Here is a 27075-nt window from a genome sequence, read left to right as displayed (position 1 = left end):
TGTTAATCATTCGACTTTCATTCCACTGAGAGGCCTTTTTTTTACTGAGCAGCCAGCCTCCCACTCCCGAGCCATGTCTTACTGTGAGAGTTCTGCAGCTGGGTCACGGTGGCCATGAAGGGTTGTTGCGACATGTGACTCTGCGACTGCTGCATGATTGGCTGCTGGTGTGGACTGTGAAGTTGCTGTGAAAACTGCACAGGTTGTAGCGCTGCCAGGCTCCCTGCTGTCACGCTGTTTATAACAGGGACGCTCTGCCCTTGGGATGTGCTTATACCTAAAAACACCAAAGAGAAACAGAGAGCAATGTCAGCTGCAGGAACTTTTCATAAAGAACTCAGCCAAGTTAAATTTACAATTTACATTCAAATGGCCTCCTTCTGCACTGTCAGGATTCGATGAATTAAAGCGATCCCCCATTGTCCATCTTTCATTCGTAGGACGCGGGCATCGCTGGCTGGCCAGCATTTATTGCCCATCCCTAGGCGCCCTTGAACTGGGTGTCTCGCTCGGCCATGTCCGAGGGCAGTTGAGAGTCAACCACGTTGCTGTGGCTCTGGAGCCACATGTAGGCCAGACCGGGTAAGGACGGCAGATTTCCTTCCCTAAAGGGCATCAATGAACCAGATGGGTTTTTCCCAACAATTTTAAATGGTTTCTTAATTCCAGATGTATTTTATTGAATTCAAATTCCACCATCTGGTGTGGCAGGATTCGAACCCGGGTCCCCAGAACAGTTTCTGGGTTAATAGCCCAGCGATAATACCACTAAGCCATTGCCTCCTCAAAGACACCAGCAAAAGCTGTTAGAAAGTATCATACAAGGGCACCAGACATGATCACATTGGGGGACACACTTAGACAATGAGAAGTGAGTTCAAATCTCACAATTTGTGCTCATGGCTCAACATCAACTGCCTAAATAAGGACAGATCCCATCTAATGCTTGAATGGAGCAAGGTGATGTCTGAGGGTGGGTGGCCTCATGTTAATGTTCTTTTAGAATCCATAGAACCCCTACAATGCAGAAAGAGGCTATGAGGCCCATTGAGTCTGCACCTACTCTCTGAGTGAGCATCTCCCCACAACCTCACAGATTTACCCTGCCAATCCCCCTAATCTATGCATCATTGGACACTAAGAGGCAATTTTGCACATCTTTGGACTGTAGGAGGAAACCAGAGCACCCAGAGAAAACCCATGCAGACACGGGGAGAATGTGCAAATTCCACACAGTCACCCAACCCAGGAATCGAACCCGGGTCCCTGGTGCTGTGAGGCAGCAGTGCTAACCACTGTGCCACCGTGCTGTTGCATATTAAAAGCCTAGCAATCCAGAAGCCTGGAGAAGAACTCCAGAGACTTGAGTTCATTATCCCACTGTGATGGGTGGGGCAATTTAAATAGAAAATGCTCTGGTGAGCCTCCACCTTTAAGTTCTAACCTATTGAGTGTGGAGTCTCGGGGTTTGGAACTGAGATGGAAACTGTTTCTAATGTTCATTAGGTATCCTGATTCAGATACTCAGCATAAACTCATCACATTCACAGCTGGTATAGAATGGAAAGGGGCTGTAAGAGCTAACTGAGGAATGGCAGAATGTGCCGGACAGGTATGGGGAGACGATGGCCTAATGGTGCTATCGCTAGACTATTAATGCAGAAACTCAGCTAATGCTTTAGGGACCCGGGTTCGAATCCCACCACGGCAGATGGTGGAATTTGAATTCAATTTTTAAAAATCTGGAATTATGAATCATGGATAAAAGCAAATTATTGCAGATGCTGGAATCTGTCAAAATCCTGTGACAAAGGGTCATCTGGACTTCAAACATCAGCTCTTTTCTCTCCTTACAGATGCTGCCTGACCTGCTGAGATTATCCAGCATTTTCTCCTTCGGAATTAAGAATCTACGAATGTCCATGAAACCATTGCCAATTGTAAGAAAAACCCAGCTGGTTCACTGATGTTCTTTAGGGAAGGAAATCTGCCGTCCTTACCCAGCCTGGCCTACATGTGACCCCAAAGCCACAGCAATGTGGTTGACTCTCAACTGGGCAACTGGGGATGGGCAATAAATGCTGGCCAGCCAGTGATGCACATGTCCCACGAATGAATAAAAAAAAGGTAACTAGAGACTATCTGTGTCGAGTCTGCACGTTCTCCCCGTGTCTGCGTGGGTTTCCACCGGGTGCTCCGGTTTCCTCCCACACTCCAAAGATGTGCAGGTGAGGTGGATTGGCCGTGCTAAATTAACCTTTAGTGTCCCAAAGTGTGTAGGTTAACGGGATTAACCATGAGGAATGTGTGAGGTTATGGGGAGAGGGCGGGGAAGAGGTCCTGGATAAGGTACTCTGTCAGAGAGTTAGTGAAGACTCAGTGGGCCAAATGACCGCCTTCTGCAGTCTAGGGATTCTATGATTCTAAGGTCAAATTAATAAAGACTTCATAAGAAATAGGAGTAGGCACAGCCCAAGTGTGTTCTGCCTTTTAATAAGTTCATGGCTGGTAAGGCGATCCTCCTATTCTTGGTATAAGTCAGGCCATGGCCTCAATTCCTCTTTCTAAACTAAGCCTCATAATCCTTGACTCTACTGCAGATAGGGGCGAATTTTACCAGCCACGGGAATCGGAGCGGGCGAGGGGCGAACTATGAAAAGTTCAGTTGACCTCAGGTGGAATTTTCCAGTTTCGGGATGAGCGAGGCTGGAAAACCCCACCCATAGAGTCAATCCAGTAATAATCTAGTGAACAGCAGAGGTTATAATGTGGATTTCATTGGGTGGATGAATTGTGAAAGGGTCTCTGTGATGCTCCTCATATTTACATCATCCAAATTCAGATACGTCCTCGGGATGTAGACAATGCTGACAAGAGTTCGCTGGTTGTCTCTCCTAACTGCCGATTGAGTATCTTACTGGGTCACCTCAGAGGGAATAAAGAGTCAGCCATGAAGTGCAGGCTGTGGTGTCCAGATCAGTTGGAGATGGCGGATTCTCTTCCCTGAAGGACAGTTCATGAACCAGTTGGGTTTTTGACGAGAATCCAGCACCTCTTATGATTATAACTAAGGAGGGAGTCTCTGCTTTGCTTGGGAGTCAGGCTGAGCCTTGACTCCACATTAATGCTGCAACTTCCCGGTGATGGTGTGAAGGAAGGACATCTTGTACCAGCACTATGGGCAGGATCTTGGAGCTTGCTGTGTCCGTGAGCGAGATCGCTGGAGGGGGCTCAAAAATCCAGTGAAAACCGGAATTCGCAGAGCTCGCCGGTGAGATTGCAATCTTCTCCACCCCTCGTTGGTGATGTAATCAGTTATGGACGGGAACCTGATTTTAATAGACTTTAATCAATTTGCATCGTTTAACCATCCCCACCACCCCCTCTCATCAAATTATCCTCCCCTCAATAAATGTTCACATCTCATCGACGTGAGTATCTCGATGGGTTGACCCAAACGTTAACCTGTTGAGGGGGCACGAAGGTTAGTATAGTTCCCCCCCCCCAGGGGAGAGGCACGTGGCCAGGCAGTGCCCCCTTGCACTGCCCTCTGGCACTGCCCCCAGCACAGGTTGGGACTCCAAACTGGCAGTACCATCCTGTACAGGGGCAATGCCAGGGGCGGGCTCTAGGGGGAGCCTCACTGGGAGGCTCATCTATTGTGGTGGAGGGGAAGTGTGCACTGAAGAAGGATGTGGATGCCGGCAATGATGGGGGGAGATGGGGATGCCGATGATGATCGGGGGGTGGGGGGGGAGCCTTGTGAACCAATAGGGGGTCTCCTCTAAAGATGGCGTCCTGATCTCGGTGGAGCCTGTTCCTGACTCTAAAGGGGGAATTTTCCTGTCCCGTCCCGCCCGCCACGGGAATCGTAGTGGGTGAGGGGGCGGACCAGGCAAAGGTCCGTTGACCGCGGGTGGAATTTTCCGGTTTTGGGGTGAGCGCGGCTGAAAAATCCCACCCAAAGAATCCTCACCTCACCACGACTGACAGCATAAACCACGCCCACTCTTTGTTTTCAGATTGAGGCTCAACACCATGAGAGAAAATTGATCACTGGGACTGGAGAGTTTCACGTCAGTTTTCTTGCCAGAACCGACACTTTACCAATTTCTGGTAAGATCGCCCCCAATAGAAATAGTGCAACTGCAGCCTAAATCATTATTGACATTATTCTGGATTGCTGTCTCCAGTATTGGTCATTTTATTTAAGGAAGGATGCAAATGTATTAGAAGCAGTTGTTTGTGGAAGGGGTAGCAATCAGATGGGCTGCTATGTCCTGGATGGTGTCAAGCTTCTTGAGTGTTGTTGGAGCTGCACCCAGCAAGATAAGTGGGGAGTATTCCATCACACTCCTGACTTGTGCCTTGTAGATGGGGGACAGGTTTTGGAGAGTCAGGAGGTGAGTTACTTGCCACAGGATTCATAGCCTTTGACCTGCTCTAGTAGCCATTGTATTTATATGGCTAGTTCAGTTCAGTTTCTGGTCAATGCTAACCCCCAGGTTGTTGATAGCAAGGGATTTAGCGATGGTAATGCCTTTGAATGTCGAGGGGGGTTGTCAAAGTGACTGCACCTTCCAATCCCTTGTTCTATACTGCTGAGAAGGACAATAAAATGTAAACACTGTCATCTCCAGATTCCCCTCCAAGTGACACACCATCATGGCTCGGGCACATATATTGTTGGCACTGTATTGCTGATTGTCACTTAACAGCCATGTCTACAAGGACCACCATTCAAGGTGAAGACCCCCAATTTCTCAGGGCCACTGCAGATGGACAACAACTGCAGCCTGGTCAGTGACAGCCACATCCAGCCAACAAATAACAGCAAAAAAAGGAGAGACACGTACCCCGTCTGAGCATGGCTCCTCTCTGGGGAACTCTCACTCAACCTCTAGTACCTCAGCGAGAGTCCAGTCGACTCAATCGAGATGAGGAGTGGGCCGTTATAACATTATTAGTCTCTGTGGGCTCAGAGCCACACCACTTGGGATCCATTTTGCCATCAGAGCCAACGGCCCCGTAGCAAATCCCTCATGAATAAACATAAACACCTGTGAACGCAAGTGTCCAGAACACTGTGCACTTCTTCACTGCAAAGCAAAAGAAGCAGCTGACTGAATGTCGCCCTCAATATATATATATAGTGTGCCAGTTTGGAAAGAGGCCATACTTTGTGCGATCGCCATGACTCCGGAGAGGGGGTTGATGATGAGGTTCTGCGTTTGTTGATGGTTGTGATGTGGAGGCTGTGACAAGCTGTGGATATTTGTCAAGGTGCTGACTGGAGGCAGAGGCCCACCTGTGGCAGTGATCTAAACGGAGAGAGAAGAGAGAAAAACAGCTTAAACACAGTCCGAACGCACCAACCTGAGCCCAAAGGTTACCCATGTACTGGCACCTTTCCACCCCAGTGGATGTAAGTGCATCATTGAATGAGTCATCACATCTGTAAACAGTCGGGAAGTATTTGAATGCATTATTGAACAAAGAACAATACAGCACAGGAACAGGCCCTTCGGCCCACCAACTCTGCATTGATGCATGGTTTCTACCCTCTGTTTGCCTCCGTTCATGTATCTATCAAGATGCGCCTTGAATGTTGCTAACATGCCTGCTTCCACCACCTCCACGGGCAGCACGAACCAGGCACCCACCACCCACTGTGTGAAAAAGTTTCCCCACACGTCACCCCTAAACTTACCCTTACACAATTCCTGTTTTTTATGGACACAAGGAGAAAGCTCTAGGTTTTATCCCTGGACACAATGGTGATTTCTTTTGCAAAGCGTACAGACACAATGAGTGGCTGCCATCATTACAGGGATTCATAACCTGAAGCAGCTCCTGAGAGTCGTGAACAAGGGTTGGCCCCACACCAATCCAATGTCATCATCCCTAACAATGCTACAAAACAAGTACAGATAGGATTACGATTGTAAAGTGGGTGGGACCGACCACATGGGATATTCGGATCAAAGGTCTTTTCCTGTACTCCTCAATTCTTACCCTCCTAACGGGAGACCCCGGCTTCTAGAGAACTGGGTAGCACGGTGGCACAATGGTTAGCACTGCTGCCTCACAGTGCCGGGGACCCGGTTCAATTCCCAGCGGAGCCTGCATGTTGTCTGTGTGGGTTTCCTCCGGGTGCCCCGGTTTCCTCCCACAGTCTGAAAGACGTGCTGGTTAGGGTGCATTGGCCGTGCTAAATTCTCCCTCAGTGTCCCCGAACAGGCGCCGGAGTGTGGCGACTAGGGGATTTTCACAGTAACTTCATTGCAGTGTTAATGTAAGCCAACTTGTGACTCTAATTTTAAAAAAATATACCTGAAGCACAAGCAACTCCAAACATTTCTGCATGGATTTGTAAAAGACAGATTACGTTTTGGCTAATCCAATTGAATTCTTTGATGAAGATGAACAGATGAAGGGAAGGCAATGGATGTTGTCTGACTGGATTTTAAGAAAGCATTTGACAAAGTTCCACATGATGGGCTTGTTAACAAGCTCATTGAGTGGACACATGTTGACTTGCGCAAAAAAATAAAGGACAAAAACAATGGGTTGTTATACACTGTTGTTTCTTTTAGGACAGGAGAATGTCGACAGCAATGTTCCCCAAAGGTCATTGATAGGATCATTACTTTTGAATCAAATATCAGAATATAGAATAGAATTTCAAAATTTGCTGATGATGGATACCCAACTGGAGGTGTGGTAGGCAGTGAGGATGTCAGCAATCAGCTACAGCAGGAGATAGATAGACTAGATATTAAACGAGCAAAATGGACAGGGCAGTGGTTGCTGGAATTTAGTGTGAAATGATGCATTTTGGCGGAAGGGACAGGGTGACACAATGCAGACTCAATGGATGGGAAGGATCCGGAATCTCCCACCAGCAGTATAGGGACACCCCCACGAGCAGCATCTGGACACTCTCACCAGTAAGATCCAGCCCTTCCCACCAGGGGGATCGACCGTTCCACCAGCGGGATCCAGACACTCCCACCCATAGGATCCAGACACTCCCACCATTGGGATCCAGCGCCTACCACCAGCGGGATCCAACCCCTCCCACCAGCGGGATCCAACCCCTCCCACCAGCGGGATCCAGCCCTCCCATGGGGGTTGGGGTGGGAGGTTTGAAAATCCCAGCCAATGTTCTGAAAAGTCTAAAAGGACAGCGGGACCTGAGGGTTCCGATTTTTGAAAGTGGCAGGTTATATTGAGAGAGGGAGTGGAAAAGCAGATGGGATCTTAGGCTTCATGTTGATTGATTGAGTACAAAAGCATGAAAGTTATCCCGAACCTTTATGAAGCTCTGGTTAGGCCACAACCATTGTACGGCGTCCAGTTCCGGTCACCAGACTTCAGGAAGGATGTGAGTGAGGGTCCCTGAAAGGGCACAGAGGAGGTTTGCCAAAATAGTTCCACTGATGAGGAGTTTAGCTCCAAGGTTAGGCTGGAAAAGGAGGGGTTGTTTCCCCTTGGATCAAAGGAGATTGAGGGGAGATACAATAGAGGCTGACAAGATTATGACAAGTTTGGATAAAATAGATTAAGAACAGCTTTTGCCATTAGTTGATGGTACAAGGACTGTGGAACACAGGTTTAATGTTCTGAGGAGGAGGTATGGTTGGGTTTGGAGGGATGGGGTCGTGGTGGAGGATAGGGGAAACAGGAGGAAGAATCTTTTTAGGCAGCGAGTGGGAATGTCCTGGAGCCCACTGTCTATGAGAGGGTGGTGGAAGTGAACATGTTGAACAATTTCAAAAGGAAATTGGATGGGCATGGAAGGGAAATAAAGCCACTGGGCCATGGTGACAGAGAAATGGGACTGACCAGAATGTTCTATAAAGAGCTGGCATGAACATAATGGGCCGAATAGTCTCTTTCTATGGTCTCCTTAGTGACTCTTCAACTCCATGAGTCTCCTCTATGATTCCTCCAGCGAGTAACTCCCGGCACTAATTAATTCTCATCATCTCCTCTACAGAGGAAAGCCCTGAGAGCAGTTACACACCAGTAACAAATAGTGTAAATCGTCATTAAATGGTAAACGGTTGCAGGTACAATCTAATCAAAATTAATGGCCATCAATGGAAAACCTTTGTGCTGTGAGGCAGCAGTGCTAACCGCTGTGCGACCCTGAGAGGAATTTTATTAACAGGGGGTTGGAGTTTAAGAGCCGTGGGGTTATGCTGCAACTGTACAGGACCTTGGTGAGACCACATTTGGAATATTGTGTGCAGTTCTGGTCACCTCACTATAAGAAGGATGTGGAAGCGCTGGAAAGAGTGCAGAGGAGATTTACCAGGATGCTGCCTGGTTTGGAGGGTAGGTCTTATGAGGAAAGATTGAGGGAGCTAGGGCTGTTCTCTCTGGAGCGGAGGAGGCTGAGGGGAGACTTAATAGAGGTTTATAAAATGATGAAGGGGATAGATAGAGTGAACATTCAAAGACTATTTCCTCGGGTGGATGGAGCTATTACAAGGGGGCATAACTATAGGGTTCGTGGTGGGAGATATAGGAAGGATATCAGAGGTAGGTTCTTTACGCAGAGAGTGGTTGGGGTGTGGAATGGACTGCCTGCAGTGATCGTGGAGTCAGACACTTTAGGAACATTTAAGCGGTTATTGGATAGGCACATGGAGCACACCAGGATGATAGGGAGTGGGATAGCTTGATCTTGGTTTCAGATAAAGCTCGGCACAACATCGTGGGCCGAAGGGCCTGTTATGTGCTGTACTGTTCTATGTTCTATAAGAATTATTTGCACTCTACAGATGAAAGGATAGAATTGTAATAAAGCCTAGAACAAGGTTCTAAGGCTGATTGTCATAGAACATAGAATCATAGAATCCCTACAGTGCAGAAGGAGACCATTCGGCCCATCAGGTCTGCACCAACCACAATCCCACCCGGGCCCTATCCCCATAACCCCATGCATTTACTCTAGCTAGTCTCCCTGACACTAAGGGACAATTTAGCATAGCCAATCCACCTAACCTGCACATCTTTGGACTGTGGGAGGAAACCGGAGCACCCGGAGGAAACCTACGCAGACACAGGGAGAACGTGCAAACGCCACACAGACAATGACCCAAGCCGGGAATCAAACCCAGGTCCCTGGTGCTGTGAGGCAGCAGTGCTAACCGCTGTGTGACCCTGACAGGAATTTTGTTGAAATGTCTGGAACACGGAGGGGAGAATTACAATCCGTTTTCACCCCAGTTGGAAACTGACTTTGGGCCGCATTCCAAATTTTCAAGATCCGTCCGTTGCTGGTGGGACCAGAATATTTCGCCCGTCAACACATCTTTTCTCTTTACACACTCATAGAATCATATTATTTTACGATTTAGAAGGGTAAATACATGGGGTTTCAAGAATAGGGCCTGGGTGGGATTATTGCCAGTGCAGGCTCGATGGGCCAAATGGCCTCCTTCTGCACTGTAGGGATTCTATGATTCTAAGAAGGGAGGAAGACATTCGTCCTTTAGTGCCTGTGCTAGTTCTCTGACAGAACTATCCACAAAGTCCCATTCCCTTGCTTTTCTATTCACCCTTTACTGAATTTATTTTATTCCATTTTTCTTCTATTCATTCATCTTCAGGGACATGGGTGTCGCTGGATGCCAGCATTTATTGCCCATCCCGAGTTACCCTTGGAGAGTCAACTGCATTACTATGGCTCTGGAGTCACATATAGGCCAGACCGGGTAAGGACATTAGTGAACCAGATGGGTTTTTACAACAATCAACAGTGATCATCAGTAGATTCTTAATTCCAGATTTTTATTGAATTCAAATTTCACCATCTGCCACGGTGGGATTCGAACCCGGGTCCCCAGAGCATCACCTTGGGTCTCTGGATTGCTAGGCCAGCGGTAATACCTCAAAGCCAATGTCTCCCCATATACCTATCTACCCATTTCCCTTTTAAATGGGATTATAGATTAATTTGGCGGTTTATGTTTTATATTGCAAGGGCCATGATCAATCTCCATCAACAAATGGGTTTTTTGAGGGCATTTTGAGAAGAAAATCTCTTCCTTTCATGCCCTTTTCTCTATGCTGGAAATGTTCCTATTGATCCCAGCAGTCTAAGTTGCATTCTCCAATCAATGAGCAAGTCTCAGTTCTTCCTAATGTACCACATCCCAAAATGGTCTGTTGTTCTTCCCAGGAGAATGGCATGGATGCTACTGAACATCTAAGCTCAGTGTTTTGCCTGGGATTCACGGGAGCTTTGATGGGAAGTGTTCCAACATGCCTAGCTGTTTGGTGGATGAGGCACTTCCATTGGCAGGGCTGAGACAAGTGCCCAATCAAGAGTAAGGATCTTCCGGCCTTGCTGAAGTTGGGAGCAAAGGCAGGCGGAGCCCAAAAACATCAACGCAGGCCGACGTGTTGGTTTCCTGACCCTGTGTCCTGGCATCGGCCATTTTGACCAAGGTGAGTGCAGGGCAAAGCAAAGCCAGTTCCCCATCCACCTCCCTGCATCCCAAAAAAGTTAAAAACCAATGGATTGGAGGAGGAAGAGAAATGATGCAGAGTAATAGTAATCCAGAGACCCAGGGTAATGCTCTGGGGTCATGGGTTCCAATCCCACCATGGCAGATGGTGAAATTTGAAGTCAATAAAAAAGCTGGAATTAAAAAGTCCAAGCTGATCATGAAAGCATTGTCGCAAAAAACCATCTGGTTCACTAATGTCCGTTAGGGAATCTGCCTACATGTGACTCCTGTCACACAGCAATGTGGTTGACTCTTAAATTGCCCTCAGGGATGGGCAGTAAACGCTAGCCAAGCCAGCGATGAATGAATAAAACAAATTATAAGCAGCAAGAGTCAGAAAACACTGGTGGTAGTGATTTATAGGTTCCCCTAACAGTAATTGTAATTGAAACAAAACATTGGAGCTTATAACAAAGACAGTGTAATAATTGTGGGGCAACTTTCTTCAGATAGACTGGGAAATCAAATTGGCAAGTCTGGGTCTAAAAAGACGTTTCTGGAAAGTTGTGCCAGTTTCTTAGGCAAATACATTTTGGAACCAACTAGGGATGAAGCTACATTAGATCTGGTATTGTGTAATGGAGCAGGGTTAATTAGCAATGCTGTGGTAGAAGATCCACTGGGAAATAGTGATCATAATACCATTGTATTCCAAATTAAATTTGAAGTCGCAAACAAGAACCTTAAACTTAAACAAAACCAATTGCGTAGGTGTGAGGGTGAACTGATTAAGGTAAATTGCATCTATAGACTGAAAGGTATGGCTGTAAATGGACAGTGGAGAACATTTAATGAAACAATTCAAAATGTCAACAAAAACACATTCCATGGAAAAACAAAAACTCAACAAGAAAATCCCATCTTTGGGACTTTTTCAAGTTGAAAGGTATTGAATAGTGGAGTACCACAAGGATCAGTGCTGGGCCCTCAGCTATTTACAATCTATACTAATGACGTGGACGAAAAGACAGAGAGTAATGTATGTTTAGTTTGTTGATGAAACAAAGCTAAGTGAGAAGGTAAGCTGTGAGTAGGACATATAGAGGTTGCAAAGAGATGTAAACAGGTTAGGTGAATGGGCAGATGGATTATAATGTAGGGAAGTGTGGAGTTATTCACTTTGGTCGAAAGAACATAAAAACTGAATTTTTTTTTAAAAGGTGAGGAACTTCTAACTGTAGATGTTGAAAGAGGCTTGGGTATCCTCATACAAGGAGTGCAAACTGTTAACATATAGGTACAGGAAGCAATTAGGAAGGCAAATGGCACGTTTGCCTTTATTGTAAGGGAATTGGGGTACAGGAATAAAGCAGTCTTGCTAGATCTATACAGGGTTTAGTGAGACCACATCTGGAGTATTGGGGACAGTTTTGGTCTCCACATTTCAGGAAAGACATAGGGGAGACTCTCTGCCCCCGCGCCCCCATGCACAGATCATGGGCGGTGTTGGAGAATCACGGGAGAGGGGCCTTGCGTGTTTAGCACTGGCAAGAACCCCCTTTGGGATTCTCCCAACCCCGCTTAATCTGGTTCCCACCCAGTTTAGTCAGTTTCAAGACGGATTCTCCCAGGATTCTCCGCCCCCAGGGCGCAATGTGTATCTGGAGCGAATTACAAACAGAGACCGGTGATGATGGCCAGGCTGAGGGCTTGGGGGGCTCGAAGGCTATTGGAGCCCCCGGGTGGTTGGTGACATGGCTGGGAAGTGCCCTGGCACTGCCCACTGGCACCCTGGCAGTACCAATTAGGCAGAGCCAAGGGGCAGGGCCTGAAGCGGCAGGGCATAAGGGGGTGGGACCCAAAGGGGTGGGGCATGAAGGGGCGGGGCATGAAGGTGGACCTACTGAGCGGCCCCGATTCCCCAATGCCAGCGATTTAGGTTTGGGAATGTGTTGGAAGATCAGACCAGCAAGCTATCTTCGGGGTGGGGGGGGGGGTTTGGGGTTGGCAATCAGGCTGGTGAGCTATGTCAAGGTGGGGGCGTGTGGGTGGGTATAGATCAGGCTGGTGAGCTATCTTTGGGTGGAGAATGGGTGTAGATCAGGCTGGTGAGCTATGTTTGGGTGGGGGGGTGGGTGGGTGTAGATCAGGCTGGTGAGCTATGTTTGGGTGGGGGGAAAGGTGAGGGTATAGAACAGGCTGGTGAGCTATGGTTGGGGGGGGTGGGGGTGAGGGTGTAGATCAAGCTGGTGAGCTATGTTTGGGTGGGGGTGTGGGTGGAGATCAGGCTGGTGAGCTATGTTTGGGTGGGGGGAGGGGTGAGGGTATAGAACAGGCTGGTGAGCTATGGTTGGGTGGGGTGAGGGTGTAGATCAGGCTGGTGAGCTATGTTCGGGGTGGGTGGGGGGGGCTTGACAGTCAGGCTGGTGAGCTATGTTTTGGTGGGGGGGGGGGCGATGTAAATCAGACTGGTGAGCTATGTTTGGGTGGGTGAGTGTAGATCAGGTGGGTGCGCTATGTTTTGGTGGGGTGGGGGTGAGGGTGTAGATCAGGCTGGTGAGCTATGTTTGGATGGGAGGAACATGCCATCAATGAGGGGGCGTCCCGATATCTGTGGAGGGGGGTCTTCAATGTCACTTTGAGATGGGGGTGCCGTTTAAAAGCAGCGCCCCGATCTCTGTGAAGCTGGACTTGCCGGTGTGTTTAGACCCCCCCGCCTCCCACCCCCAACTCTCTGAACCGGCGCAAAACTTGCCCCTGCCCAAGAAAGGACTAAGTGTCGGAAGATTGTGATCAGGTTCCTGCCGGATACCGAGGTGAATCGCACCGGTTTTTTCGCCCGATATGACACTTAGTGATTTTTTGGGGAAAAGTTTGCCCACACTGGCATTGGAGGTGGTGCCGTGAAGGTTCACTAAATTAGTCCCTGGGATGAGGGGCTTAGCCTATGATGAGAGGTTGAGCAAACTGGGGTCTGTTTTCTCTGGAGTTTAGAAGAATGAGGCAGAATCGCATCAAAACGTACAAGATTCAGGAGGGGCTCGATAGGGTAGGCGCTGAGAGATTGTTTCAGCTGGTCGGGGAATCTAAAACACGAGGTGGGGGTGGGCATGGGGGGGGGGGGGGGCGCAGTCTCGGGATAGGGGGCCGATCACTTGCGACTGAGATGAAGAGAAATTACTTCACTCAGAGGGTTGTTAATCTTTGGAATGCTCCACCCCAGAGCAATGTGGATGCTCCGTCGTTGGATATATTTAAGGCTGGGGCAGACAGGTCTCTCAGGGGATCAAAGGAGATGGGGAGCGGGCAGGGAAGCGCAAGATCGGCCATGATTTGATTTGATTTATTATTGTCGCATGTATTGGGATTCAGGGAAAAGTATTATTTCTTGTGCGCGATACAGACAAAGCATACCATTCATAGATTACAGAGGGGAGATGGAAAGGAGAGGGTGCAGAATGTAGGGTGTAGAGAAAGATCAACTTAGTGCGAGGTAGGTCAGTTGAAAAGTCTGATGGCAGCAGGGAAGAAGCTGTTCTTGAGTCGGTTGCTACGTTATCTCAGGCTTTTGTATCTTTTTCCCGGTGGAAGAAGGTGGAAGAGAGAGTGTCCTGGGGTGCACCGTATTGAATGGCGTGACAGGCCTTAATGGTCCCCTCCTGTGTTCACATCGAATGAATTGGCTTTGGAAATGTATTTATTTATTTATTAGTCACAAGTCGGCTTACATTAACCAAAAGAGAAAATGCTGGAAAATCTCAGCAGGTCTGGCAGCATCTGTGAGGAGAGAAAAGAGCTGACGTTTCTGTGGTGAACCATAGTTGGTTACCACTATGAGTGCTGAGCCATGGATGGTCAGCACTATGGGTGTTTGTAGAGATGTTACTGTTGTCACTGTTGGGGTTAGGGTTGGGCTGTTCTACCTGTTGATATTGTTCTGTGATACACTCCAGTTGGCTCCGCCTACCTGGAGGAGTATAAAGGTCACTGCACTGCCTGGTGACCCTTTAGTCTGGGATTGTATTGTATATAGTGTGCTCCATTCTTGTCAGTAATAAAAGCCTTTATTTCCTGGGTACAATCCAGCCTCCCGAGTGATTTAATCGCGCATCAGTTTCGAGACCCTTTGTCAAAGGCTTACGTTAACACTGCAATGAAGTTTCTGTGAAAATGTTAAGTAGGGCAATACCAGACAGTTTTAAGTTTATCTATTAGTGTCACAAGTAAGCTTACATTAACACTGCAATGAAGTTACTGGGAAAAGGGGATGTCAAAGAAACTGAGTGAAAAAAAAATGAAACAAACGAGCTTATTATCAATGTCAGTGATAAAGAATAGCATCACGCCCAGAACACAACTTGGAATCAATACATTAAAAAGGGTTTCTTTGTCAACTTTATTGGTTGAATACAGAACCTGCACCTTTAGTGCCGTGCAGGCTAAGGGTTAGAGCACTGCCTTTCAGTCCCAACTTATTTTGGAATCCAGATCTTCCTTTCCGACAAAGCTTTCATTGTTTTATCTGAGGCAGTCCGCCATTAGAAAGAGACTTGTTTGTTTTGCCTTCTCAGCAAACCCCCCCACCCACCCCCCACCCCCACCACCCCCCCGCCACCCTTATCTTATCAGCACTGCAGTTACAATGGTGCAGGTGTACTCACCATCTTGCCATCAGGTGACAGCAGACTGTGGCTTGGGTCCAGGTTGGCCGGCGAGACTTGCTGTAAAACTGTTTGGCTCGTTACCATGGCGCTGTTGCCATGGTGGCTGATTGCTGTGGAAGAGGAGACTTCGTTGGTCCCTTGCTGGCCATATCGCACACCTGCTGCGCAGAAACAACAAAAAAAAATAGATTTAAAGCGACCGAACGCGTCACAGTGGATTGAATTCTATTTTAGCCTCTGAAGTGACAAGGCCTAACTGAGAGCAAACACACGCAAAAAAAAAACCGAACGCGTGAAGTAAATAAATGCTGACACGATGGTGGGGGCAAAGGTAAAAGGTCTCTGGTGTGTTTAAGTATGTCAGTCAGTGCTCTGACCTGCGTTCCCACTAATCATTAGGATGTGAAGATCTGCATTGCTGGGCACAAAACTAGACGTGATAAGAACATCAAACTCTGACACATGTCAAAGGGGACATTCAACTTTATAACAGAGGAAAAAGCAAGAGGATAAAACTAAATACAGTTCAGAATTTCAGCCCCCGTCGGATTTCTTCTCTCAATAATAATTGGCTTTTTTAAGCTGCATTATGCGATAAGATCTAGATGCAATCCTGACTCATGTAACTCATGACAAAGCTCCGATGTTCTTTCGAACGTGCTCAACCCTCCGCCCATTAATTCCAAACAGGATACTTATCTGGACGGTGATCTGCAATGGCAGTCAGTCGCACGGAAGGCAACTTGACACATGCACCCAACAGATCGGCAAATCTCCACCTTAATGTTGATGATTGATCAACTGGCCTGGCCTCCTAACTGCGCACGGAGGGAGTAGACCTGTCACTACAACCTGGGATTTTTCCCACTCAGTCTCAGATAATCCTGCAAGTTAATACCTTGATAGGAAGACCAGAACAACGAGACAAGGAAGAGGAGGTGCTCTGTTTTGGTGAAACTTCTACACTACCCCATATGTGCCCCTAATACTTGCCAACTTGTCCCTAAGTTTTTGACTGATTGGACTAACGTCCCTAAAGGAAAGGAGAAGGCACTTCTTAACAGGCTAACAGAATCTGCATAACTCAGGGGTTAGATGCATTTAACCAGAAGTAATTGAACAAAATGGTAGCACATACAATCGAATGTCATGGCAGATCTCGTGCACAGAAAATGCTTGTGAGCAGGAAGATTCATGTGAGCAGAGTACTTCAATCTTAATGTAGCAATCACTTTAAACCTTGCGCTCTTGGATAAGTTTAAGTTTATTTATTGGTGTCGCAAGTGCGCTTGCATTAACACTGCAATGAAGTTACTGCGAAAATTCCCTAGTCGCCACACTCCGCGGCCTGTTCGGGTACACTGAGGGAGAATTTAGCATGGCTAATGCACCTAACCAGCACGTCTTTCGGACTGTGGAGCACCCAGAGGAAACCCACGCAGACAACGTGCAGACTCCGCACAGACAGTGACCCAAGCCGGGAATCGAACCCGGGTCCCTGGCGCTGTGAGGCAGCAGTGCTAACCGCTGTGCCACCGTGCTGCCCTATGGGGTGAACAAGAGATAAAGTTAGCATCAAACACCCGAACTGCTGTTTATGACCACGAAGTATGGTGGATGCGGCATTTCTTTCAGCCCAACCCTTGCTTTTAGAGGGGGGAGGTGAAGGAGGGGGGGGGGGGGAATTGAGGTTGAGAGTCTCTCGCAGTGTGGAGATTACTGAGGCCGACTCTCCAGGCTGCCCAAGGTTTGCCTGGGTGGGGCGGGTTTTGTCAGTGAGGCGTTAACATCCTGAGGAAATAAAAGCACTACTGCCCGGCTCACCCTGACTGAGTAGCACCTCCTGCCAGCTGGCCATGTTGGGGCACTGATGGTTGTGGAGATGTTCATAGCCAAGAGAACCTTGACTTCCTTCATGAAGGAAGATACCGGGCAGCGAGTGGCCTATGAGGGGAGAAAATGGGGAGAAAGAAAGATAAAATGAAAATAAATAAATAAATTTAACAAAAAAACACGGACAGACAACAACAAATTGCATTTCTGTAGTGAAACCCATGTGGGGAGGCGATGGCCTAGCGCTATTATCGCTAGATTATTAATCCAGAAACTCAGCTAATGTTCTGGGGACCTGGGTTTGAATCCCGTCATGGCAGATGGTGGAATTTGAATTCAATAAAAAATATCTAGAATCAAGAATCTACATGAAATCATTTTCGGAAAAACCCATCTGGTTCACTAATGTTCTTTAGGGAAGGAAATCTGCCATCCTGGCCAGGTCTGGCCTACATGTGACTCCAGAGCTACAGCAATGTGGGTGACTCTCAACTGCCCTCGGGCATCTGGCATGGGCAATAAATCCTGGCCAGACAGCAACGCCCATGTCCCACAAATGAATTTTAAACAAAGGAATGTGTATTTATACAGAACGTTCAACATCCTGGGGGCAACTTAAGGTGTTTCGTAGCCAATTAAACATTTATGTAATGCAGCCACTGTTGTGTGCGTGCTTAACGGACAAACGTGACAACCAATGTTTACATAGCAAGTTCCCACAAACAGCGATGAGGTAAATGACCAGCCAATCATTTTGAGGTTTTGGTTGAAGGATAATTATTGGCCAGAGCAGGAGTGAACTCCCTCGATCTGCAAAAAGTGACAAGGCACATTTTACATTCGCATAAGAGAAGGCAGATGGGTTCTCGGTTTTATATTTTAAAAAAACAGCACCTCCAACAGTGCAGCATCCCCTCAGCGCTGCACTGAAACATCAGCCTAGATTATGTGTTCAAATCTTTGGAGTTGAGCTTGAATTTAAAAGTTACTGAATTAGAGGCAGCGTTGCTCCACATTTTGCAAATATCAACAGCTATGGGATATGGTGAAAGAGGAAAAACAGTGGATATTGAATAGGAGGAACATAAGAATTAGGAGCAGAAGGAGGCAAATTCAGCCCTTCGAGCCTGCTCCGCCATTTAATCAGATCATGGTTGATCTCTCCCTGGTCTCAAATCCACCTCCCCACCTGTTCCCCACATCCCTTTATCCCTTTTTTAAAATCAGAAATATATCTATCTCCTTCTTGAAACCATTCAATGATTTAACCATTTGCGCTATGAAAAATGAACCCATTAATGGTAACTTGGATGATCTTTGATTGTCGATCATCGTCCCTTGGAAGCAGCCTTTCAGCGGCAACACAGGCGGCATGGTGGCACAGTGGTTAGCATTGCTGCCTCACAGTGCCAGGGACCCGGGTTCAATTCCGGCCTCAGGTCACTGTCTGTCTGGAGTTTGCACATTGTCCCCGTATCTGCGTGGGTTTCCTCCGGGTGCTCCGGTTCCCTCCCACAATCCAAAGTTGTGCGGGTTAGGTGGATTGGCCATGCTCAATTGCCCCTTAGTCTCAGGGGGACTAGCTAGGGCAAATGCATGGGGTTACGGGAATAGGGCCTGGATGGGATTGTTGTCAGCGCAGGATCGATGGGCCGAATGGCCTCCTTCTGCACTGTAGGGATTCTATGTTTCTATGATTCAGACTCCACCACGCAATGGGGCCTCTGCGGGGTGTCGTTCCTCAGTTTTGAACCTACCGCCTCTCAACCTATACCCGCCACCTCTTATTCTAATAAGGGAATAAGAGAAAATGCAGAGGGTTAGCGTAGGTGGGGAAAGGCTTCGGCAGAGAGGCCATTTTAAATGCAGGGAGGGAGGTGACAAGCCGGGAGAAGCAAGACCAAACATTCCGGAGTACAGGAACAGAGCAGCTGAAAAGGAGAACATTTTTAGCTGCAGACCATTTGCGCGATGAAAAATGAGCTCAATTATGGTAACTTGTGTGATTTATGATTGATAAATCTGTTTGGTCGTCGCTCGATCATCGTCCCTTGAAAGCAGCCTTTCAGTGGCATTGAAAACAAAACCCCGATCATAGCTGGAGAGCTGCCAACACAAGCAGTTTAACTCATGTCCAGGACAAACATTGTGCAATGCCAAGGTGATGGCATTATTGAATATTCCAGTGTAACTCTTGTCACCATTTTTCACAATTGCCAACTTCCTTCATTTTTCTGACATTGTGACGTTGGTTTGTTTTTTCAGCAACTCCTTCCACAAGCTGCTCAGAAAACACAGCAACGATCCTCTCATGGACACCAGCGATTTTGTCACCTCTCTGAATGTTTTTGAGACCTCTGCCTCCCTACGTGGTGTGGAGATGCCGGCGTTGGGGAAAAATGCGCCAGGAGCTAAGCAGCTCTCTCTGCGTTAGCCGATCCTAACTACCACAGGTTTCGATCTTCAGGAGGGGTCGGGGCAGCTGCTGATTGCTATCTGGGGGGGGGGGGGTTTTCACCACCGTGGCTCATGCACAACCAATGGATAGTCTAGTGAACGATCAGAGGGCCATAGAACTCCAACCTAACTGCGCCAGAGCTCCAGGAGGGGAAAGTTTGAATAAAATGTGATCAGGCCAATGATTCATTCCTTTGTTCATTTTCTTTTCATTCATGGGACATGGACGTCACTGGTTGGCCAACACTTATTGTCCAGTCCTAGTAGCTCTTGGAGGGTAGTTGAAAGTCAACCATATTGCTCTGGAGTCACAAGTAGGCCAGACCAGGTAACAACGGCAGATTTCCTTCACTAAAAGACCTTAGTGAACCAAATGGTTTTTTCCAACTGATGCGCTATCAATAAGGCGAAAGACTACCGATATGCCAATATAAGTGTAGGCTTTTATTCACAACAGAATCAGGAGCAGATCCCAACAAATAGCCGACCTGGACTGAACAAGGGGGAGGAGACAGCCACCTTTATACTAGGTGCTGAGGGGAGGAACCAAACTGGAAGGGGATGTGTCCAGGTATGACAAACACACACAACGGTGGTCCATATAGGACAAAGGCACAACTGAGGTCCACCACACCAACAATGGCTTCACAGTCATCTGCAGATTCTTAATCCCAGATATTTTTTATTGAATTCAAATTCCGCGGCGTGATTCGAATCTGGGTCCCCAAACATTAGCTGAGTTTCTAGGTTAACAATCTAGCGATAATAGCACTGGGCCATTGCCTCCCCAATGTTGTGGAGGTTTAATTAATGGTTAAGCAGCACAACTTGCAATGTCACGGAGTGCCTTGGTTAGCTCAGCGAGCTGGAGGGCCGGGATGTGGTTCAGAATAATACCAACGGCGCAAGTTCGATTCCTGTTCCGGCTGAGGTTGACTTCGAACTCACCCCCTCGCCCTGCCCCTGAGAATGTATGGCAATAGTAAACACCACCACTAACAAAAACAAACCTGCCAAGGAAACAGTTCAGGAATAGGCATCAGCAGGCAATGAACCAAGGACCTTCCTTCAAGTGGAGCAGCCATGGAATGAGGTGGTCAGATATGGGCTCACAGCTTGGCCATTCCCTGCCTGATCTCATTGCGGAGGGGCACTGCATAGGGTGCTAACCAGTGTGGAGGAAATATTGGCAGGATAACCCTCACCGGGGCTCTCTTAATAAGCAAATAGTGGCTGGTTCAATGGGGCAGTAGGCAAGGACTGAAGAACAAATGTCCCATCACCCTCTCTCCACAAAGAACAGTACCGCACAGGAACAGCCCTTCGACCCATCAAGTCTGTGCTGACACAGATGCCTCTCTAATCTAATATTTTCTTGCCTCTACATGGTCCATATCCCTCTATTCCCTGCCTATTCATGTATCTATCCAGATGCCTCCTGAATGTTGTTATAGAATCTGCTTCCACCACCTCCCCTGGCAGCGCGTTCCAGGCATTCACCACCCTCTGTGTGAAAAACTTGCCCCTTACATCTCTTTTAAACTTTCCCTCTCTCACTTTCAACCTATGCCCCCAAGTAATTGACCCTTTGACCCTGGGAAAAAGACTCTGACTATCCACCCTATCCAAGCCTGTCATCATCTTGTAAACCTCTATCAGGTCCCCCCTCATCCTCCAATGAAAACAATCCAAGTTTGTTCAACCTTTCTTCACAGTCCACATCCTCCAAACCAAGCAACTTCATGGTAAATCTTTCTACACCCTTTTCAATGCATCAACATCCTGTGTGGTGACCAGAATTGTACACAATACTCCAAATGCAGCCTAACCAAAGTCTTATACAGCTGCAACATGATTTTCCAATTCCTATACTCAACGCCCCGGCCGATGAAGGCCAGCATGCCATACACCTTCTTGACCATCTTGTCCACCTGAGTTGCCACCTTCAGGGAACTGTGGATCTAAACGCCTAGATCCCTTTGTATGCTAATATTTCTAAGGGCTCAACCATTTACTGTATACTTTCCTTCTGCAGTAGACCTTCTAAATCGCATCACCTCACATTTGTCCGGGTTAAATTCCATCTGCCATCTTTTGGCCCAGGTCTCCAGCCGAGTTATATCCTGCTGTATCCTCTGACAATCCTCCTCATTATCCGCTTCTCCCCCAGTTTTTGTATCATCTGCAAAGTTACTAATCAGACCACCTACATTTTCCTCCAAATCATTTATATATATTACAAACAACCGAGGCCCCAGCACTGATCCTTGTGGAACACCGCTTGTCATTGACCTCCAGTTAGAAAAGTACCCTTTCGCTGCTACTCTCTGCTTTCCATGCTTTCCACCAGGTGGAACAAAAGGTGTACATGCTTTCCACCAGGTACAGAGTACATACTCTTGCAACTCGGTCAACGTTGTCTACCTGATGCGCTGCAGGAAAGGATGTCCCGAGGCATGGTACATTGGGGAAACTATGCAGATGCTACGACAACGGATGAATGAACACCGCTCGACAATCACCAGGCCAAACTGTTCTCTTCCTGTTGGGGAACACTTCAGCGGTCACGGGCATTCGGCCTCTGATCTTCGGGTCAGCGTTCTCCAAGGCGGCCTTCACGACACACGACAACGCAGAGTCGCTGAGCAGAGACTGATAGCCAAGTTCCGCACACATGAGGACGGCCTCAACTGGGATCTTGGGTTCATGTCACATTATCTGTAACCCCCACGACTTGCCTGGACTTGCAAAATCTCGCTAACTGTCCTGTCTGGAGACAATACACATCTCTTTAACTTGTGCTTAATGCTCTCTCCACACACATTGTCTGTACCTTTAAGACTTGATTAGCTGTAAAGACTCGCATTCCAATCATTATTCTGTAAATTGAGTTTGTGTCTTTATATGCCCTGTTTGTGAACAGATCTCCCACTCCACCTGACGAAGGGGCAGCGCTCCAAAAGCTAATGGCGTTTGCTACCAAATAAACCTGTTGGACTTTAACCTGGTGTTGTGAGACTTTTTTCCATGCCCAAGCCAGTTTTGTATCCATCTTACCAGCTCACCTCGGATTCCATATGACTTCACCTTCTGCATCTTATCGAAGGTTTTACTAAAGTCCGTGTATACAACATTCACTGCCCTGCCCTGGTCAATTTTTCCAGTCACTTCCTTAAAGAAATGAGACATGACCTCCCCTTCACAAAACCATGCTGCCGATCGCTAATAAGCTACCTTCTTTCTCGGTCAAAATCAGTGGCCAGGATTTTACGGCCTGGCTCATCCTGAACCGTAAAATCCCGCCCGAGGTCAACGGACCTTCACATTGTACGGCCCTCGCTCGCTCCGATTTGTGGTGGGTGGGGTGGTAAAATTCCGGCAAAACAGGAGGGAAATAATGGTATTCATTTCCTCAAGAAAGACTGAATATTATTACTAAATTAAAATGCAAACCTATGAAGATTTGGGATAGAAAAGGTTGTTAGGCGAACTGATTTTCCCTTTAGCCTTTAGGTAGTGTGTACAACTCCCTCACCACTATCATTTACTCCTGATGAGGCAAAACAGTGGAGAAGGACAAACCAGGGCACTAGAGTGGCATAGTGGTTAGCACTGCTGCCTCACAGCGCCAGGGACTCAGGTTGGATTCTGGCCTCGGGTCACTGTCTGTGTGGAGTTTGCACGTTCTCCCCTTGTCTGCGTGAGTTTCCTCCGGGTGCTCCGGTTTCCTCCCACAGTCCAAAGATAATAAGGTTAGGTGGATTGGCCATGCTGAATTGCCCCTTTGTGTAGGTTAGGCAGATTAGCCATGGTAAATGCATGGGGCTCGATGCTCTTTTGGAGAGTCGGTGCAAACTTGATGGACCAAATGGCCTCCTTCTGCACTGTAGGGGTTCTATGGATTCTAACTTCAACAAAAGTTCAGGAAAAGTCCTGACTGATTCCAAAGGCAATGAAGCAATGCCGGCAGGCAATAATTGCCCGTGATATGTAACTGTACCCTTACACCCAAAGTCCCACCACCTCAGCAAGTGGTCATCTCTTCCTAAGGACTACAATGTAGTCTTACCTCTATATCTGTGAATCATTTTAACGCAATCACCACTGATTGATCATTGATTTTCTTAAATAAGGATTAGTTGCTCAGATCAGCATAAACTGGATATCAAAATGGAGATATCTGATTATAGGCGTGGTGAAGTAACACTTTTCGACTGCATTTCCATGACCTTCTGTTAATGACTAAAAGTTTTTTTTCACAAAGCTTCCATAAAGGTTCATTAATTTTCTCTGTAAACTCAGTGGTGTGCTCTGTTTCTTCACCTTTAATCCAAGTCAACGCTGCAATGGTTTGCCTTGTAAACATCAGCAAGACAGTAAAATACTTAACTTGTTCTGTTGCCCAGTGGTCAAACAATGGTCCAGAGTCTAATAAAAGGTCTTTATTTTACAACCCAATCTCCTGTAAAACTGTCAAAAGGAGGAAAATCTGTTCTTGCATTGGCCATTCATAATATCTTAGATGAATGCTTGTGAAGTCATAGAATCCCGACAGTGCAGGGGGACGCCAATCTGCAGTGACTCGCCGAAAAAGCATCCCACCCAGGCCCACCCTCTTCCTGCCCCATTCCCACAATCCCACGCATTTAACAAGGCCAATCCGCCTAACCGATACATCTTGGGACACACTAATGGACAATTTAGCCTGACCAATCCACCTAACCTGCATATCTTTGGAGTGTGGGAGGAAACCGGAGCACCCGGAGGAAACCCACGCAGACAGGAGGAGAATGTACAAACTCCACACGGACAGTCACCCAAGCCCAGAATCGAACCCGGGTCCCTGGCGCTGTGAGGCAGCAGTGCTAACCACTGTGCCACCATACTGCCCTGTAAATCCTATGTAACTCTTTTGCCTCTACATCTGCCTCAGGGAGGTGATGGCCTAATAATATTGTCGCTAGACTATTAATCCAGAAACTCAGCTAATGTTCTGGGGATCCACGTTCGAATCCCGCCATGGCAGGTGGTAGAATTTGAATTCAATAAAATATATCTGGAATTAAGAATCTACTAATGACCATGAAACCATTGTAGATTGTTGGAGAAACCCATCTGGTTCACTAATGTCCTTGAGGGAAGGAAATCTGCCATCCTTACCTGGTCTGGCCTACATGTGACTCCAGAGCCACAGCAATGTGGTTGACTCTCAACTGCCCTCTGAAATGGCTGAGCGAGCCACTCAGTTCAAGGGCGACTAGGGATGGGCAATAAATGTTGGCCCATGTCCCATGAATGAATAAAAAAACCCGTTTCTGACGACATTGACTAATGCCGAGGGTCAGTTCCATCGGCATTGGTACCGTCCTGTACCTTCTGGAGTGATCATTCTGGTCCGCACAGTGAGCCTGATCTTAGCCTCACCTAATATCCATCGGCACTTACCATCTGGAGTCCCTGGAAATTATGACCAAGACAGGAAATTTTGTCTGGTTCTCTCCCTTCGCTAATCAAGGGAAGTTGATGCTAATTGTGGCATTCCCACCATTACCGCACATCAAACCTAGTGACTGAACTTGATATCGTTCCTTCTACGTGACTATTTCCAGCACCAGTACGGGTGTGCTGAAATGAATGTGCATGATGCACTGGTCAGTTGTGGTTTCTACTCTTCAATATGATGACAATGCTTCCAGGTTATTTTGACCTAGTCTTCTTCAGATTACTTGCTGCTCTTCATTGACCAGAAAAGCTGAAATCAGCAAGGTCTTTAAGAGCTGAAGACAGTAAGTTAAAACTTACTTACTAAAACATCCTGGGAGAAAGCTGTCATAAAACACTGCAAAAACAGAAGTCAGATCAAATTCATCTTTCGGACTAACATCTAAAGGCAGTGTCGTGCTTTGTGATAAAATAATATCAGAATAACTAGAATATATGCAAAATAAAGATACGGGCAGCACGGTGGCACAATGGTTCGCACTCCTGCCTCACGGCACCAGGAACCCGGGTTCCATTTCGGCCTTGGGTCACTGTCTGTGTGCAGTTTGCACGTTCTCCCCGTGTCTGCGTGGGTTTCCTCCGAGTGCTCCGGTTTCCTCTCACAGTCCAAAGATGTACGGGTTAGGTGGATTGGCCATGCTAAATTGCCCCTTAGTGTCAGTGGGATTAGCAGGGCAAATAGTAAGTGGGGTTATGGGAATAGGCCCTGGATGGAATTGTGGTCGATGGGCCGAATGGCCTCATTCTGCACTCTAGGGAACACTCTATGAAGACAGGTTTCACGTTTCATATACGCAAACTTTACTTCCCTTTTTCACGATTTCTGGTAACTCGTTTTTCAAAGTGAGCTTTACCATCGCAAATCGTGATATCACCACTTCCCATTCAATTTTACCATGTCAACTGCAACAATGACTGGGATTTTCCAGCCTCCCCTGCCAGCAGCATCTTCCAGTCCTGCCGAAGTTCACAGAGATTTGAATGGCTCACCATGCCCACCGCGGAGGAACGCATCACAGCAAAGCCAGGGGCGCAGGCTGCCACTGCCAAGGTGCCAGGTAGCCCTCCTGGCGCCCGACTCTCTGATGGGCCCCAATTGCCCCCCCTTCACTCCAGCAGGATCGGGCAACCAGCTCCCCGAAAATGGGGAGCTACTGTAAACCCCGCTGGAGTGAAATACTCCTGGTGGGGGAGGGGTGGATGTTAGCGGGCCCGGCAACTTCCGTCCCGGGCCCATTAATTCTATTTAAATTATATTTAACTTCTCATTTGAATAATACATGCGGCTTCCCGCTGATTTCCAGCACAGAGCTGATGTCGCCAGAAATCCGGCGCTGGGAGACGCTATCAGGGTGGGAAGCCCGGCACAGATCCCGCAGATCGGGTGCCATTGGAATCTCCCGGCCCGTTGTGCTATGAGATTAGCCCCGCGGGAATAGCCCCCATCCTACAACTCACCATGAACAATGGCAAGCTAGCCCTTCACACAATATATTGGAAGTCTTGTGTATGGAGTACTTTTATTAGAAGTGTCACATTTACTTCTTGGGACATTTTCTCCATCACGTCCCTATTATCAGAAAGCATTGTAGCCTCCAACTCACACCACCATGTTCATGCAAAAATGTCTTTCAGATAAAGCACACCCACCACACTCAGACCATCATAATTTAAACCACATATCAACATACATGCAAACATTTGAATTAAGTGCAGAAGAAGGCCATTCAGCCCCTCAAATCTCCTCTGCTATTCAATAAGGTCATGGCTGATCTGATTGTGGCCTCTACTCCACTATCCTTCCTATCTCAGATACATAGCATTTCCCTTGTCAATCAAGAATCAATCCAATTCAGCCTTTATGAATGGCTCTGCCTCCATATCTCTGTGGATGAGAGTTCCAGAGACTCACAACCCTCTGAGAAAAAAACATTTAAGTTTAGTAATTCGCGTTACAAGTGGGCTTACATTAACACTGCAATGAAGTTACTGTGAAGATCCCCGAGTCGCCACACTCCAGCGCCTGTTTGGGTACACTGAGGGAAAATTTAACACGGCCAATGCACCCAACCAGCGTGTCTTTCGGACTGTGGGAGGAAACCGGAGCACCCGGGAAGGCACGGGGAGAATGTGCAAACTCCACATGGACAGTC

At 47.4% G+C, this 27075-nt stretch overlaps 1 protein-coding gene across 5 annotated transcripts in view; it reads right to left on the bottom strand.

Annotated features, from left to right (window-relative positions):
* Window positions 1-27075, bottom strand: part of hnf1ba (HNF1 homeobox Ba) — a 131068-nt gene that overhangs the window by 24894 nt on the left and 79099 nt on the right. For 2 of the 5 annotated variants that reach the window (XM_078224804.1, XM_078224807.1), the window contains exons 5-8: window positions 16955-17074; window positions 15128-15291; window positions 5180-5321; window positions 83-277 (exon numbers count right to left, since the gene is read on the bottom strand). In XM_078224804.1, the coding sequence (XP_078080930.1) occupies window positions 83-277; window positions 5180-5321; window positions 15128-15291; window positions 16955-17074 (621 nt within the window). The remainder of the gene's footprint in view (window positions 1-82; window positions 278-5179; window positions 5322-15127; window positions 15292-16954; window positions 17075-27075) is intronic. The other 3 variants (XM_078224806.1, XM_078224808.1, XM_078224809.1) reach the window with 3 other exon arrangements.

Source organism: Mustelus asterias, chromosome 12, assembly GCF_964213995.1.
Source record: "Mustelus asterias chromosome 12, sMusAst1.hap1.1, whole genome shotgun sequence".
Classification (NCBI taxonomy): domain Eukaryota; kingdom Metazoa; phylum Chordata; class Chondrichthyes; order Carcharhiniformes; family Triakidae; genus Mustelus; species Mustelus asterias.
Note: the sequence above shows the minus strand (reverse complement) of the source record. Positions and strands in the feature narration are given on the sequence as shown.